Raw genomic sequence first — 18,324 nt, 5'->3', positions numbered from 1 at the left:
AGCTTTCCTCCCATTTTATACAATGCCCGGTGTCATGAACGTGTTCAGATATTTTTGAACCATAGGTTACACGTGTATCAACTTTTTTCATGTGTTCATGAACCCGTATGAGAGCCGGTCTTGAAGTTTGACCTACATAGCTACGTTTACACGAGCATGGGACCTTGTACACCACGTTTTTATTGTCATTACCACAGTTAGGAGGTTTCACTTTAGATACCTGTCTTCTTATCGTGTTTTTTGAGGTAAAGACCGTCCTAATACCTTGCTTAGCATTCAAGCGCCGTATTTTCTCCGAAAGGTTTTTAATATACGGAATGCATACTGTGGCCAGAGGTTTGTTATCTTTAGGTGGTAAACTTGTATCAGAGCTGGATATTTTTCTTAAGGCTTTATTTATGAATCTTTTAGGGTACCCACTGTTAAGTAAGCGGTTTTTTATAGTTACTACCTCATGCTGAAAAGTCTGTTCATCACTACAGATTAGTTTCGCCTTTTTAATAAGCCCAATTATTTTAAACATAATTATTTTAATTATTTTTTTTGGTGTTGAGGGTAATAATTATTTTATTAAACCTAATTTTACGTGGTCCGGATGGTATGAATCAAAATGTAAATATTGTCCTGTTGCCGTAGGCTTCTTGTACATACTGGTATGCCAAGTGTCCGAGGACCTATCAACCATTACATCTAAGAACGGAAGTTTACAATCATTTTCAAATTCAATAGTGAATTTAATAGTATCACAAATGCTGTTTATATGCTCCTTGAACCTATTAAGCTCCGAAATGCCACTTTCCCACAAGCAAAAAACATCGTCCACGTACCGCAACCATAACTTAGGCTTAACCTCAGCTGTTGTAATAGCTTTATGTTCAAAGTCATCCATGAAGATGTTACTTAAAATGGGACTTAGTACACCTCCCATTGCCATGCCAGCCGTTTGGGCGTAAAAAGTATCTTCAAACTGGAAGTAATTGTTATTTACACAGACCGTGAGCAGTTCCATGATTGAGTCAATTGGTAGTTTAGTTCTCTCAGGAAGAGTGTCATCAATCATCAATTTTTGTTTAACAATCTCCAAACATGGGACAATAGGTACATTGGGAAATAGATTAGTCACATCAAAGCTGACCATTATCGTCTTGTCATTAAGAGTATAATCCCTTATCTTTTGTACAAAATCTTCCGAATTTCTTAAATGGGACGTTGAGTGGCCAAATAATGGGGACAAAATAGGTAATAACCATTTGGACAACTCATAGGTAGGAGCTCCAATGGCACTCACAATTGGTCTTAACGGTATGTTTTCTTTGTGCAACTTAGGTAGTCCATATAGATGGGGAGCTTTACAGTATTGTGGACTGAGTCGGAAAAATGTACTGTCAGCAATGTATTGTTTATTATTCTTTAATGCTGCCTTAATTTTATTCTGTACACTGTTTGTCGGATTTCGATTGATATCAGATTGATCCATTGATATCAGCCCAGTTTACAATACACTAATAGAGAAAGAAATTAAAGGATGCATAGATAAATCTAAACAAAAGAAGATAATGCCATCAGCTGTTCTTGATAACAGAGTCCCCCCTCCCCCTCCACCACCACCGGGGTCGTCAGTCGTGGTTAGGCGCTCACAACGATTGCGTGAGAAGAGGAATAACCTTGAAAACGCCGCACGTTGATTTTGGTGCGGCGAAACGTCGGTGTTGAGAACTTTTGTCTAATATTTTAAATTTGGATTTATTTTTATTTTTATTTTTGTATATTTTTATGTGCAATGAACTGTGTATGATTGTGATATGACAAGGACTACGTTCTCGTGACTTCAATAAGGTGAGTGATGCCCAACAAAAATATTATCATACTGAAGTATTGACCTCACCTAATATACCATGTCGTTTAGGAATAGAATTATAGCTATGTTAGATGTGTAATACTATAGCATACCGTAAAAATAAAGAAGCAAATTTTATCATACTGTGTCCTCCCCCATTGCAAACACAAAGGTTGAGTATAACTGTACTAAGCATTTTATACTTACTTATTATATGCCAATCCCGTACGAAGGACGGGCACTCTGCTAGTAACTATATAATTCTCTAAAATACACACTTGACACAAGCTTTGCATTTCCTAATGCCAATAGTATATGATTAAGTTTCAAGTCTGGGTAGGGCCTAATTGTTTTTACAACAGAATTGCATTCAGAATAACCCATGTGCTATAGAAAGAAATTATGTATTAGTTTCGTACAGTGGATAAAGACTAAATCATATCTATACCAATGAAGATTCTGCCCATTTTTTTATGAGGATGAATGAAAATCAAATCTGAAGTGAGAGCTAAACACTTGTGGATCGTGACGAATAGCCTATCTATTTAATTTATTACTAACACAACCCTTATTACTATAAAAAAAAAGTAATACCTGGGGGATGAGATCTTGCAGTAGCTCTTGAACTATCTCTGCAGCCATCAACAGATACACAATGGCGGCTCCGAACAGAGTAAACTGTAGACAGCCAGAAACCAGCATACTGGAAAATACCTATCTGTTAAATGTAGGTCTAAATGAAACTGCAACTTATTAATCAACTAGAAATACAGGGCCTACCTTTAAATAAACTGGATGTGAAATCAATTTAAAAAAAGAATACAGTTAGTATTTTACTTATACACGCACGAGCGGTCCTCTGACATCACTATTCATTAATCACTAAACAGCACCAAAATAACAGTTTTAGGTTAGCTCAGTTGTTTTCTAGTTTTAGAAATTAGATGGTTTGAGTTTGCCATACAGAATATCCAGATTGTGGTGGCTGCCCTGATTTAAGAGTGTGCGCACAACTTTGGACTCTGTCCCAAAGCGCCCATTCTAAAGCATTGGAATGACGTCATGGCAGCCTCAGCGCTGTTCGGTTGTTCTGCCGTAAGACTAGATGTATTGGGATTGGGACGGCCTGGCCGACGTCCTTACTAAGCAAGCGACGATCAAAAATAAGTCATTAGGCTACTGAATTGAATTATCCAATTAGTTGATATATTTATACTGTATATTTTTTTAAGTAGGCCTGCTCGTTAAATTAATTTAACTGAAGAATAATAAAATGAAATTTATTTATGTATTGTTGGGAGGGCGGCGTCCGAGAGTCCTTATGGGCTAACCGCCACTGACTCAGCCTATATAGTTTATATAATAAATATAGTTGTCACTTAAAAATTTACTTTGATCAAGAAAAGAAGTACAGGTTGGCCAAAACTTCTGTGCGCGTGGACCGCTACTAGCCGAACTAAAACATACGGGTACCGGCTATTGGCAGTGCTGGGGGTAGGGGTGAGTGAGTAGCAAGACACAAATATTTTCACAAAAGTACCCCCACCAACCCCCTCACCTAGACCCAACCAGATCTGGTCGCGCGCACAGAAACTTTGGCCGAACTGTACCACTGACTTCATCATCAACGGATCATTACCTGCCCCATGGTCCTACAGCGCGGTAGGCTATGGTCGGGTAGGGGTTGCGAGTTTGTCCTCGGTACTCTGGGTATCTTTCTTCTAGAATGGCCCAGCAGTGACCTAGTCTGGTGCCTCCGTAGGCAGCGTTGACACAGAACACCACCACCAGCACCAGACCTATCCATCCTACAACACAACCATCAATGCATTAGTAGATAGGTTTGTCAACTAAAATAGAGTTTTAGTTATCTTATCAAAACCAGTACTGCAAGTTTGTAAAAGAGAAAAGAGGGAGGTAAACAAAAAAAGGTTTTTTTTTTAAAAAAAGACATTAGCAAAAATTTATGACTCAAACAAATTAAATTTCAATGTTGTAAAACCTATTCAAGGATTTCAGTTACATTGCAACTAACAATTTTCTATTTTTAACCTATTATGATAAAGCAATAAAATGCTGACAAAGGAATAACCCCACTAATGTATCAGTAACATATCAGATAAATCAATCTTCATCTACATGTATGTACTGAATACAGACAGTCAGTAAGGGGTTGTCTAGACGTTCTCACTACGGTGCTTAGTTACAACACATAGAACTAGTGAGCAATTTCTCAGAACTCGTACCGGTACTCAATAAAGTCAAATAACTGTAGATTGCTAGTTAAGGCTATGTAAACTTAGATGAACTATAATTTCATTGTTTTGCGTTTAGGCATTCTGGGTATTTGTTAAATCGTATGTGAATGGCTGCATCAGTTCCAGGATTAGTCTCGAATCATTTACATTGAGTTACTTTAAATTCTTGCACAAATAGTGGTAGTCAAAATAAAAGTATAAAATATTTTACGTATAGTTAAAAAATATGTTAATGCAAACTTGGATAATTTTTGAAGGATAATTTTTCGTAAAATTATGATACTTCTCAAGAAACTGACATACTTTCCTCTTGGTTCTGATCTCACAGGTTGACAACAAAAGGGATTTATTGGATCCGGTAGGCTTACAAATGTTTAAACCGTTAGTCGGTTCAAATATTCGTAATGAACTGTAAAATAAGATTTGATACATTGGTGACTAGAAGAAACGGATGGTAATTTTTCCGACAAACTGACTAAATTCCCTACATTCATTATAATGACAAGAATAATCTAAATGGGTTACAAGGTCACAATAAACTGCATCATAGCCTTAGAGATAGAGCACATTATGTCAGATACAAGGTTCCATGCACATCAGCTGATTTGTTATGATGTCATTAATTAGTGATAAGTAGCAGTCCACGAGAGGTCAAAGTTAGCACACATAATTAGAGATTTTGAACAGCAGCAATTAGTGCAAAGAGAAACCACGAATAATTATTTAGTTTATAAAAAGTAAATCTAAAAATATAGCTCGTAACATTTATGATGTTAACATTTTAAAATATTTTATTTGCTTACAAACAGTATACAAAATGTAACATTTATGATGTTAACATTTTAAAATATTTTATTTGCTTACAAACAGTATACAAAATGTATCTTTGATGTAAAAGACGACGTTGATGAATTTATCTTTCAAATCAGTGATTTCTCCACTCAATGCTAACAAACCACCAGCTCTGGTTGCATTCAATCATCAAAGTTAATTGCATCTCTGCCTCAATAATGATTATCAATTATCAATTCAATGAGATGGGGGACGCCACCTATGTGTGTATTTAACCGAAATGTGAGTGAAATATGAGTGTAGATTGAAATGCGTTAGATGAATTCTTTATAAATAACAATCTGTGTTTTAAGTAAAGTATTTTTATTACTCTTTATCAATTTCCCATTAAATTATCACCACAAATTTCTAGTCTAATTTGACTTATCTAAAGTGATTCCTGTACATAGTTATTTCAAAATTATTCGTGACCTAACTTAAGTCAGTAAAACCTTTAATAGTCGAGGGTAAAACCGAACCGATTTTTGCTCAGCTGCAAACTCAAATTCTATCTAGGAAATAAACTAAAACTGAATTTCCGGAAAGGTACAGAAGTCTTATGATTGTATTGTTATGCAACAAATCACTATTGTTTGAAAAGCAAAGTAAACAATTCCCACTTTGTCACTAGGCCTAATATTTAAGTTTGGTGATAAGGCACAATACAATGCATAGTTACACCCTGAAGGTCATTGACCACAGCTGTACAATATGACCTGGATATTTGTTCAGCCATTGCTGATTGTCAGTGTTCATCAGTAATGATCAAGCACAGACAACACATCATGCTAGGCCTTCATTACTCCACATTTTGAAAGTCTTGATGAGTTTTATGACTTTTCAAAAATAATAATGCAAATATTTAAATTTCAATATTATGTTTTGGTTTAATCAATTTTTGGAACACTTTTAACACTATACATCTTCTTTTTTTTCATTCCCAGTGAGTTTTTCAGTCCCCCTATGTATAAAGTGATGACACATATATCCAAATATTTAAGCATAAAAAATTGGCTTAAGCCGGTCCATATATAGGTGTCTACTTCTGTATCCAATAGTCAATAATAAAGCCTAACCCTTATGGATCAGTTGAAGACAACTACACCTCATCTGCTGGGAAATATAAAATCAAATCAAAATCTATATATATAATACGCTAAGCCGATTTTTGTGAACAGAACTCCTCCCTCATTTTTTGACCGATTTTGATGATTAAAGTGTCAAAAGAATTGCCCTGATCTGTAGTTTTGCAAAGTGTTTTTCGTTTTTTGATATCTTTATTAGTTTGGGCAGGATCTTCCATCAAAGTTGGGTTTTCTCCCATAAGATTAACATGGTGGAATCATCTATATATATAATACGCTAAGCCGATTTTTGTGAACAGAACTCCTCCCTCATTTTTTGACCGATTTTGATGATTAAAGTGTCAAAAGAATTGCCCTGATCTGTAGTTTTGCAAAGTGTTTTTCGTTTTTTGATATCTTTATTAGTTTGGGCAGGATCTTCCATCAAAGTTGGGTTTTCTCCCATAAGATTAACATGGTGGAATCAAAATATTTAATTGGAAACTTTGCCTCCTCTAATTTGAGAGAACGGATGGGCGTAGAAACTTGGTAGAGGTGTCCAAAGAAAGGTCTTGGTCTGTAGATGAGTTATCAAAAGAAAAACTAAGTAAATTAGCTTAGGGCTCTGCCCCAGAAGCCTTTAAAGATCCCTCCACAGATTTGTTTACATTTTGGTCAGATGGATAATACTTTTTAATAAAACAGCTGGTAATTTTAAAATTGTATTTTAAACAACACACATTTATTGGGAGTTACTGAGTTGTCCAAAAGAAGTATTTGCAATGTTATTTTCTTATTTTAAAATTGATTTTCTTTTGTATCATGTCATGTTTTGCAATATAAAGTTCTTTTATGAAATCAGTGGAAAATCCTTTTATCACAATAACTCTTACAATTATTTCTTATTGATCATCTTATATCTATTTTACGTGTTGGTGTATGCCTTTTTAACACCTTATTTTCCCTATATTTTATCATATTATTCTAGACAGATCATCATAGTTTCATAAGATTAATGTCATACATGCTTTCAATCATTGGAAAAATCTTCGATTGTGTAATACAATACAAAATAATACAAGTGCAGAAGGGCACGGTGCCCATTTGAGCCGTGTCCATATTTTGTTAATTTAATAGTGGTTAACAGCAACTGGATAAAACATTTTACAATATTTATGTAGAAATATGTGCATGATTTAGAAAGTCATTAAGCTGGAAAACTGCAATATACTGCAGATAGGTTCAGATAGGTTTTCAGATAGGTTACTTCGATGTATTCATTCAGCTTAGTGAAAACATAATATATATATATGTATAGAAATAAGAACTTGAACCCTTAGAGAGCCTTTGAATGTTATTAGACTAACGAAAAGGTTTGTACATGTTTACTAGCGCTACTCTGCAACAAAAACCATTTAATTGATCTCTAAAACACATATTCTTAAAGTACACTGAGCAGCAGCCTAAAAAATCTATGTAACTTACCCATATAATATAGTTACAAAATGCTCAAACTCGCATTATGACATTTTTATAATTCGGCTTATATTTCTCCAACATAAAATTCATTTGCAGAAGAATCTTATTGTGCTCTTGCCGTTTCTAATAACATCCAAACACAGAAACCTTGCCTAAAATGGTACCTATCTTGACAAATTTTTTACAGTGGCCTATACTACGGACCATGGCCCACTGGGTTGGTAACATTATTGAAAATAACACGACATTTTGGCTATAAAAATGGCCCAATGAGTAAATACTATCGAAGCAGCTATTGTCATGACACTGACAGAAAGATCATATTCCTCTTTAACTAGATCACATCATCATTTATAAGATACGTTGATTAACAATGCATGTAAACATCAATATTTACGTAACAGCCAATTTACATTATTTTTAGCATATAAATGAGGAAGCCCCTAACAGTTCAAGAATAAAAGCCAACTTCACTTCAAGTATATTCAACTGCACCTAACATTCCGTAGAGAGATTATATTGACAACTTGATGTAACTGATAAGGCTGAGACAACTTACTGACATCCCCCATGTCAAGGAATGGCAGCTTAAACAGTAACCCCACAACCAATTTCTTAAAACTGTGCTAGAGGGTTATTCATTGGCACAGAAGTACGATATGAACTGACGCGACGTGACGAAGGAAAAATCAAACTTGCACTGTAATGGATGTACCTCCCTTTTTGAAGTTAGAACGTGTCTTCATAACAAACAGATTGTTTTAAAATAAAATCATAGATTAATTCGCATAACACTGATGAAATCACGGGAGTGTTTAACTACAAAATATCCACCAATACGATTTTAATACTAGGTATTTAAAGGTTCTTCCAAAGGAAGAGATACCAGATAGCATACTCACAACTCCGATGACGTACAGTATGGGAAATATTTTATTCGTGGAATGATCAACAATATTTACTAACTAACGCAATTAATGGCATTATTGTTTTTACACTTATTAATATTCAAACAATGCTAAATGCTCAAAATATGTGTAATTTCACTCAATTTATCGCAGTTAGATTAGTTAGCGTAAGCCTTTAAAGTAACCGTCGATTTCGAAGGGTTTCACCTAGTTATTTATAAAATGTTTACAATATTTAGATTTGTAGATAGTATTAAACATTTTCTACAAAAGCTTTTTAAATTTCAATAAGCGAAATTATCTTCCACAAAGGAAAAAATACTCTGGTGTGTGGAAGAGAGTCGTTATAAAACGGTCACACACAAAAACGCTGCTGTCCTCGTTCCGACATCAACAGATCCATATGATAAAAAAAACAATAAAACGGTAACAATAAAATAAATAGTTCAGCAGTAGTTTTATAAACTGTATAAATACAAATAACACTGCAAACCAATTAATAAAATTTTGGTAAAACTATGTAGCCTAGAAGTGACATTTTTAAAAATTAAATCACTACAGTATGAATGTTTAAAATATGTATGTACTATTATACGTTTTTACAGTAAATTAAAAGACAACACTCAAATCAATTTATTTAAAAAAAAACCCTTGATTGTCTTTAAACTGCTGTTGAAATTAACTAGAATTGGGAAGAAATTCTGAAGTTGGCTGATTCGATTGTCAACACAAGTTTTAAATACTTACCGCAGTCCACAACAGCCTTTGGTACGGCCAGGATACCACTCCCTGCCATCTCACCTGCCACAAAGATTGCGGCGGAAATGACATTGAGACCACCATCTGGTCCTGTTGATATTTCCCGTTTTTCAGGAGGAAGGGCTTCCTGAAATAAATATATTCTCTTCAAATAACAGATAAAACTTTTGCATTCGAGGACATTGTTGGTTTATTGGGTCATTGATTTAAAAATTATATTAGTCCTACCTTAAGATTTTCAGTGGATTTGAAAAAAGAAAGAAAACATACATTTTAACAGTTGAAACTAAGGGGGACAGTTTTGCTATTGAGATATTCTTAATAAAATCAATGTTATTTCAACTCTTATGCAAACAAAAAGTTTATTTTCAAATTATTATTATTTTGTACTATTAGTATTGTGTAACAAAGCTTCAAATAGGTTACAAAATAAGGTGTTCGCTAAAAACCCTAGCTTTTAAATTTAGTGTAATGAAGGGGAGTGGAGTGGGGGTTTCAAGCCTAGACTTACATTCTTGTACCTCAGTCTGAAAAATTATGTTTCTTAATTTTCCTAAACATCCGTTCTAGTGAATTCTTTTGGGAACTGCTCGATGTTCAATACTGTTATGTATAAAGTTGTATCAAGATTGATTTCTCAAACGACTTTTTACAGAGGTTCAAGTCAGGCTTACATTTTGAATTGTGAAAAGGCGTGCTATTGAGGTTGTTTCGATAGAGTTGATCATTTTATAGAGGTCACTTTAGTTTTTTTAAGGGGATTGCAAAGTGCACCTTTAATAATTGAGGTGTTCTACTGTATTAGAATTACTAATTGCTTAAAAAAAAATATCATGCCATAGCCAAAGTACCTACTCTCATTGATAATTTGTGATAGGGTTGATAATATTTCTTTATTAGGATAGTACATAATTTTGCTAAATCCAACAATTCATCTAAGTGTTTAAAAACTTCCATAAGTAAAGTGTTATTTTGGAATTGTTGCCATATATAAATATAACCATGAATCACGGGTCCAGACTTAGGTATTATGTTTAACCTTGATGACAAACATCAAAATACATCACAATAACATCCGTTATGTAATGGTCTAAATATGGAAACATCTATTCAAGCACAGATACCTGTAACCTTAACAGTAATTCGAAAACCCCTAGAACATGTGACAAAACAATTCTTTCCTCATTTACTTGACGGGCAACAGAATTAAAAATGTAAAAAATGTGTTTATAGTTGATCTTTTCATTATAGGCTAAATACAATATTACTCACAGTCCCTTGCACATTGTCAGAAGAAGAAGAGCTTGACCTAGAAGTATTTAAACTGTTTTGTGACATTTTTGTACTTGCACACTGGTCAACTGCCAACCTAACACAAAGGAGTGATAAGGAGTCCCAGATGTGCTCTTATCATTTGTCAAGGCTACATACATAAGTCTGGACCCGTGATTCATGGTTACATGGCAACAATTCCAACATAACACTTGACTCATGGAAGTTTTATAAACACTTGAACCCAGTTTTGGTTTAGAAATTAGGCCTTTAAGTCAACAAGTTATAAGTTGTTTCGACTCTGTTTGAATTTATAAGTACCCAAGGAATTTAATTAAATGATTGAGGCAGTGTTTATAGACTAAATTAATTATCTTATTGTTTATTATAATATGCTTCCATTCTTAAAAGTGAAGCTCAGTGAAGTAAGTTAGTGTTAAGTTATAATAGAACGTATAACTGTTACAGTTGCTATTTTAACGTTTTTAATAGTTTAGGATTTAAGCTTGTGTAGCCTAATATTCTTTGAGTTATTGCCAATTATTATTGTTACCTAGTTATAGTCTATTTATCCTATCGCCAAACATTTTTTATTTAATCCAACTATTAATCTTCATTGTTATAATAACTGCATGTTATTTTCATTGTAAAATTCATCATTGCATGTATCATTGTATGTAGCTGCACAATATTCAACAGCATGTAAAAAAATCTTGTTGCATATGTATCAAAATGTAAAATTTATTGTAAAAATGGTGTTTGCCGCCAAAATAATTAAATAAGGTCATGAGCATCTGGAGGAAGAAAGCAAGAAAGGGTGAATGTCTGAGTCGAGTAAAGAGAAAAAAATTATGAATACCGTAGTACTTTGGTATTATACGGAGGCCACATATTTTACAGCACGCTGCAGCCAGTGACGTCTTTTCACCAAATCCTTGGGGGGGGGGACAAACACTGGGGGGTACGGAATACCCCCAGCAAACGGGGGGGGGGAGGGGGGGGTCCGGGGGTCCTCCTCCAGAAAATTTTGCAGTTTGGAAACAAAAAAGAGGGGTTTAAGCTTATTTTAATTTTCAAAAGCACTTCAAATAAAAACAAAATTATGAGTAAAATTTATGCAAATTTAGGCAGAAAATTAATGAAACTAACAGTTTTTGACAACAGACAGAAACATAATAATATGTTGGTACTAGTCATCTAAAAAACGTGATCAATAGTTTCATGGTGTATTAATATTATTTTTGTTATTAGATTTATGACCAAATTCTCTTGTATAACATTTAGACCTATAGCAATGAATACGGTTGTATTCATAGCCTATAGTTTATAACAGTTTAATTTAGTTTGAAAAAAACACAAGTATTTAAGTAGGCCTACTTAAAAGCAAATCAAATTTTTGTATCAATAATATAATTTGACACAATTCAAGAATGTGCTACTGAGACACTAAATAATTATATTTTTGTTTCAAATTACTGTAGAAGAATAGGTAAGATTTTTTCTGTCGTGCTTTTTAGGATTTGACAGGAGAAAATATTTGTATACTGTAGCCTATTAGCTAGTACAGCATTTTTTTCTCTAGCCCAGGAACGCCCCCCCCCCCCCCCAAATGACGCCCCTGGCTGCAGCGGTTATATTAGGTTGGGTTATCATAAATATGTTTGCAGGACTTTCCTCGTTTTGTTATGAATCGAACGATACCAGATGAGTCATACTTTCTATTTATGATAACCCAACCTAACATAACCACCGCACACTGTATAAGGGTGGCCTCTGTACAATGCCTACATCACCCTTTTTGTTAGGTCTGCGCCTAACTTAGAATCAATAATTGATAGCCTGTTGACAAATGGTATCTGGGTCTAGAAACAATCTTGATTGGAATCGAACCAGCAACCTTAGGATAGGTATAACTTAGCCTACATCCTGCGGATCTAAGATTTCAATTCCTAGAGCTACTAATTAGATCTTGTCAAAATTGTTGCTATTTATTTTTGTTAAGTTATTGCGTTCAAATCTCTTTATGCATTTGTTATTGTTATATTATTTATTATATTTATTGTATATTTATTGGTTGTTTTAGTAGTTATGTGCTATTAGAAACTTTAATATCAACTATCATGATTTGTTGTAAAATGGTGTAACTGTTGAGAGGAAATAAAAAAGTAAATTAGATGTTAAATATTCAGGGTTGCCACCTTTGGTATGGGGGAAAATCGGGAACCCCCCCCCTCCCACCGAATTAACATCGGCACAATGGACCAAAATCAGAACTGTCCCGAACAGAATTGGGACAGGTGGCAACCCTGGTTATATAGCATGACTACCTAGGCCTATTAATTTTCAAAGGGTCCAACTACATTTGATTGATAAAGACTATTAATTGTTTAGAATTAAGACATGGGCTAGGCCTCAAAGAATTAGCACTTGCAGTGTTGTAGTGGCGTGGGAACACATCGAAAGACGCGTTCACACTCTGCTCTTTCTAAAAGTGATATAAATTATTTCTAACTTAGGCTATATGTTAAAATACAAAAATGAGCGTTTCCAGACAGGACATTTTAAGACTCCACCACTGAGTACTTGGACACCATGGCTTAGATGAAGGCATGCTTAAGTTATATTAGGCCTATAAAGGAAAACATTCACTCACGTCAACTGATGTAAGGGGAGGGGGCCTTCTTTGGCAACGTTTGAGGTTAGGTTTTTGATTTGTCCAAAATAGTGGTCAATCACACCCTTTGGCCATTGTAGACCCTAACTTACATTGAGGTTAAGGACCTGTTATTTTGCAATACATTATAACTTACAAACGAATAATTAAACCCTACAAGTTGCTTTGATAACAGTAACAGGACATGGTTATGTAACAGTAACAGGAAGGTTTAGGCAAGGAGTTGAACGCATTAACTTATTTATAACTTACAATAGATTCTCCATAAGATGTTCTGTCCCCTGCTGGATCATTTGCCACTCTTGTCCATATGGGATCTCTTGAAGAACTAGTGGACTGATAGCCTATGGACCCTTCACGTGAACTAGATCTACTCATTTGTAAATGTAAACAAAGGACTTGGTTATCACAAATTCACAGCACTAAATTTAAAAGACTTATCTTGAGTTAAAATTATTTCAACAGCACTGATCAATACAAGAGACGATGCGCAACATAAAACCACGCTTACATTGAAAACTTCTTGACTTATGTAATCATTTATTTGAAAGACCGACTAGGCTAAACAAAATAAAATTACAAAGCTTTTTGGTCGTCTCGGCCCAGTTGATTTTTGATTACACACAAATAAAGAAATATCAGCTGATGTTCTATCTATTTCTGTCTGCAACGATTTGATATATCAGTGTTGCCACCACTGAATATATCTGATTTTCCTTAAGTCCTACCTGTACCATTGAATATAGGTACACTATAATGCATTTTAGCATGCAGCGTACAGTATAATGCAGCGTTAGATGTCAATTATTAAAACTTGATATGCTGTACATGTTTCAAGCCTAAATACGGCTCATCTTCAGCAGCATTTTTCTATGTACAATTTTCACATCGAGAGATGATTGTCGACTATATACAGACCACATATACACACAAACACAGAACGTTTTAGCATGCTATTTTTATTATTTACATGTGTTTTTGTAGCGTACGCTCGTGATGACATAAAAAACTTAATCATTGAAACTGAGGTAGCAATATCATTTTTGGATAACAATAAGAAAGATAGAGTAAGATATGAGGCTGCTAACAAAATAGAGAAAATCATATCAAAATCAAAACAGAGAAGACTTCGCAAGCAACGTTTGACTAGTAACGAAAATAAATGTCTTAAGGTTATTAAGGACAAACTCAACCATAGCTCTGCTAGAATAATAGAAGCCGACAAATCAAATGCTACAGTTGTTATAAATCAAACAGATCTAGATGACAAAATCAATGCATTCTTTACTGAAAATGGTGTATATGAGATCGAGGACAAAACGATTGAATACAATAGAAATCTAAAACATCTTGTAAACAACAATGAAATCATTCATCCGAAAAAACGAAAACATCTGATTAATTTAAAAGCTACTCCACCACAGTTTAAACCTATTGTTAAAACCCATAAAGACGGAATGCCTATCAGGCCTGTCATCAACTGCATCCCAGCTCCATCATACAATTTGAGTAAATTCCTATCAAATATGATTAAATCCAAACTTGATTTGACATCTGATAACACTAGTCAAAATTCCAAAGAGTTTATAGATTCCTTAAAATCAAACAAACACGACCCAAACAGTATCTTGCTATCAATTGATGTTGATAACATGTACGTAAACATACCTCCCAACGAAGCTATTGATGCGTTAGTTACAAAGCTACAATTGTCTGAAAAATTCTCTGAAAGTGAAATACAAGACATCAAAACAATGGTCGATGAAATAACTAAGCAGAATTATTTTGAATGGAATTGTAAAACATATTGTAACCCGAAAGGACTACCTATGGGTGGCCCATTGTCTGCTCTCCTGGCTGAAATATACTTGCAACAGTTTGAAAAAAACAACATTTTAACGCCATCTAATCCTCACTATCGAAAAATTCTGTTCTATAAGAGATATGTTGACGATTCGTTTTTAGTGTTCAGAGGAACTAAACGACAAGCAAACGTTTTCATAAAACATTTAAACAAGATTCATAACTCCATCAAATTTAAAATGGAACTGGAAACCAACAATTGCCTAAATTTCTTAGACATTAAAATAACCAAAGCAAACAATGGCGAATATGAGTTTGGCATCTATAGGAAACCCACACAAACTGACTTAGTAATACCGAAAAGTTCCAATCACCCTAATCAATATAAATTAGCAGCTTTCAGATCCATGGTTTACCGACTTCTTACATACAACCTTTGTCCCCGTGAATTTGAAAAAGAAAAGAGCATTATTAAACAGATTGCTTTTAACAATGGCTACAATGTTCAATTAGTTGACAACTTAATTAGGAAAACAAAACAGAACCTAAATAAACCGAAAAATCCTTCTACAAATAAAAAATATATCCCCTTCTGCTATGTAAACAAACACTCTGAAACAATTGGCAACATTTTCAAAAATTATGGATTCCACCCTGGATACAAAATCAACAGAAACCATCTCCAAGGACAGAAACGATCCATTGATAAAAAGCAAGATAAAGGGGTATATCTCATACAATGCAACGGTGGTGACAAATGTGACAAAAAATATGTCGGGTACACAAATAGGTCGTTTTCTCAAAGGTTTAAGGAACATAATGCCTCTAAACAGAATAAACCTACGTCGATTGTTGCACAACATCTTAAGGATAACATAGGTCATAAAATCGAGTTTGAAAAATCATTAAGTATTTTGAAAAGTTGTAGCCAGAAAAACAAAGCCAAAGTATGGGAGGAATTATTTATTTACCAACATGTGAAAGAACACGGCAATGAAACCATGTTAAATACGAGAGAGGAATATTCGGACAAAATCACCTATCAGCTGTATTACGATGTAGATAACAAAACTGGAAATGACAACCACCAGTCAGCTGATACCGTGACGTCACTCCCCCCCTCCCGTGTTCGTGTTCCTCAGTAGGCCTACAAATGTCGTCCGGTCGGGTATTGTTTAAACGAGCGTACGCTACAAAAACACATGTAAATAATAAAAATAGCATGCTAAAACGTTCTGTGTTTGTGTGTATATGTGGTCTGTATATAGTCGACAATCATCTCTCGATGTGAAAATTGTACATAGAAAAATGCTGCTGAAGATGAGCCGTATTTAGGCTTGAAACATGTACAGCATATCAAGTTTTAATAATTGACACCTACTGGCATACGTGATACGTAAGTAGATATTATCTATAATAGTATATTAAAGGTGTCAAGGCTGATTAATTTGATAGCAGCGTTAGAGTGTGAGTGTGAGTGTGAGGTGAGCTGATGGTTGTGGGAATTTGTGAACTAGCCACGGTTTTGTTTCTTACCAAGAAAAGAATAATGTTGATTGTTGCATGGTAAAAGGCATCAAGTACTAACTATCATTACTTTTTTATCCGGCATTTACACTTGTGGCATTTGCTATGGCATTGGTCAAATACATTAAACACTTTTGAGTTAAAACATTAATTAGCCATATTCCCTTATTTGTTTGTTCCTTTTCACCAGTTAAAACAGTAAATACTGGCAGTACTGGTTTATCCACTTTCCACGAGCTCTTTATTTTTATTTTGTGGATATCATTTCGTTCATACGACGGCGCTGAAGGGCCACCAACTATAAAAAAATATTTTTCTTAATCTCTGAGAAAAAACTTAGAATTCTGAGTTTAAAGTCAGAATATAACAAGTGGGCGTTCCACTCTGAGATTAAAGTCAGAATTCAACTAGTGGGTGTTCCCCTCTGAGATTAAAGTCAGAATTTAACAAGTGGGCGTTCCTCTATGTGAAAGGAGTTAGAATTCTGAGATTAAAGTCAGAATTGAATTGTGGGCGTTCATCTCTGAGATTAACGTAAGAATTTGACTTATCTAGTCTCTACTACCACGGCCACCATAAGGCGGCCGTGCTACTATACTCTACTATACTCTTCTCACGGCCACCTTTAACTCCAGGCCGCGGCCTGGTAGAATTGGCAACGTTGCAAGTAGAAGAACACAGTAGAATAGACAACAGAAATGATATTTATATTATTTCTTTTGTCTAAGATAGTAGGGATGATAGCATCGATATGCTGATAATATCGTTGCAATAAGAGAGGAACGCCCACAGTTCAATTCTGTCTTAAGAGTTGAATGCCCACTAGTTATATTCTGACTTTTTTCCTAGAGAGGAACGCCCACAATTCAATTCTGACTTTAATCTCAGAATTCTGACTCATTTCACAGAGAGGAACGCCCACTTGTTAAATTCTGACTTTAATCTCAGAGGGGAACGCCCACTAGTTGAATTCTGACTTTAATCTCAGAGTGGAACGCCCACTTGTTATATTCTGACTTTAAACTCAGAATTCTAAGTTTTTTCTCAGAGATTAAGAAAAATATTTTTTTATAGTTGGTGGCCCTTCAGCGCCGTCGTACTTCAGCGCCGTCGTAGATTCGAAAAACCACAGCTGAAATAAAAATTTTGTAGCCCGGCCGCCCGCTGCTGCAATTTTTACTTTCTCCGGCTATACTATAGTATATGGAGAAAGTATTGTTTTCGTCAAAATTTTCGAGTTTGAGTTTTGAGTGGATATATTCGTTTTGGGTCCCCCTGGACCCAAAAAAGTGGTTTTCGAAGTGATGTCTGTGTGTGTGTGTGTGTGTGTGTGTGTGTGTCTGTGTGTCTGTGTGTCTGTGTGTCTGGATGTGTACAGAGCTAGAGACTACACCTGTGGTCCGATTTCGATGAAATTTGGTATGTAGGTTCTAATCCATGGTATCTCCAGGCGTTTTTTTCATTTTTTTGAAATTTTGATTTTTAATGGGGATTTCCCCATAAAAACCCATAAAAAACTGGAAAAATTGGATTTTCTCAAAAATGGCTCGAACGATTTTGATAAAAATTTAGTATGTTATAGTCCTTTATATTCTGAACAAAATGGTACAAATCCCATTTCTGTAAAAATTACGGTTCAAAAGTTATAGTAAATTATGTTATTTTCCCATAAAAACCCGATAAAATAACAAAAAATGGAATTTTAGACAAAAATCCGGTTTTGATTTAACATAGTATGTTATAGTCCTTACAATTTTGAAAGTTTATTTTTATTTTTTAGAAGTTTTCATTTTTAATGGAGATTTTCCCATAAAACCCCATAAAATAACGGAAAAATAGGATTTTCCCTAAAATGGTTCGAACGATTTTGATAAAAATTTAGTATGTTATAGTCCTTTATATTCTGAACAAA

The 18,324-nt window shown here is 34.5% G+C and overlaps 1 protein-coding gene across 1 annotated transcript in view; it reads right to left on the bottom strand.

Annotated features, from left to right (window-relative positions):
• LOC128995139 (uncharacterized) overlaps positions 1–13,671 on the bottom strand; it is a 30,027-nt gene extending 16,356 nt beyond the window's left edge. The window contains exons 1-4 of the mRNA XM_054420050.1: positions 13,335–13,671; positions 9,125–9,263; positions 3,477–3,645; positions 2,432–2,540 (exon numbers count right to left, since the gene is read on the bottom strand). Of these exons, the coding sequence (XP_054276025.1) occupies positions 2,432–2,540; positions 3,477–3,645; positions 9,125–9,263; positions 13,335–13,460 (543 nt within the window). The 5' untranslated portion in view covers positions 13,461–13,671. The remainder of the gene's footprint in view (positions 1–2,431; positions 2,541–3,476; positions 3,646–9,124; positions 9,264–13,334) is intronic.
• Between the last annotated feature and the right edge of the window lie 4,653 nt (positions 13,672–18,324).

The sequence above is a fragment of the Macrosteles quadrilineatus genome, unplaced genomic scaffold (genome assembly GCF_028750875.1).
Source record: "Macrosteles quadrilineatus isolate MER2022 unplaced genomic scaffold, UCM_ALF_1.0 Scaffold_5__1_contigs__length_97177068, whole genome shotgun sequence".
Lineage (NCBI taxonomy): Eukaryota > Metazoa > Arthropoda > Insecta > Hemiptera > Cicadellidae > Macrosteles > Macrosteles quadrilineatus.
This window is presented reverse-complemented; position numbering and strand designations above follow the sequence as displayed.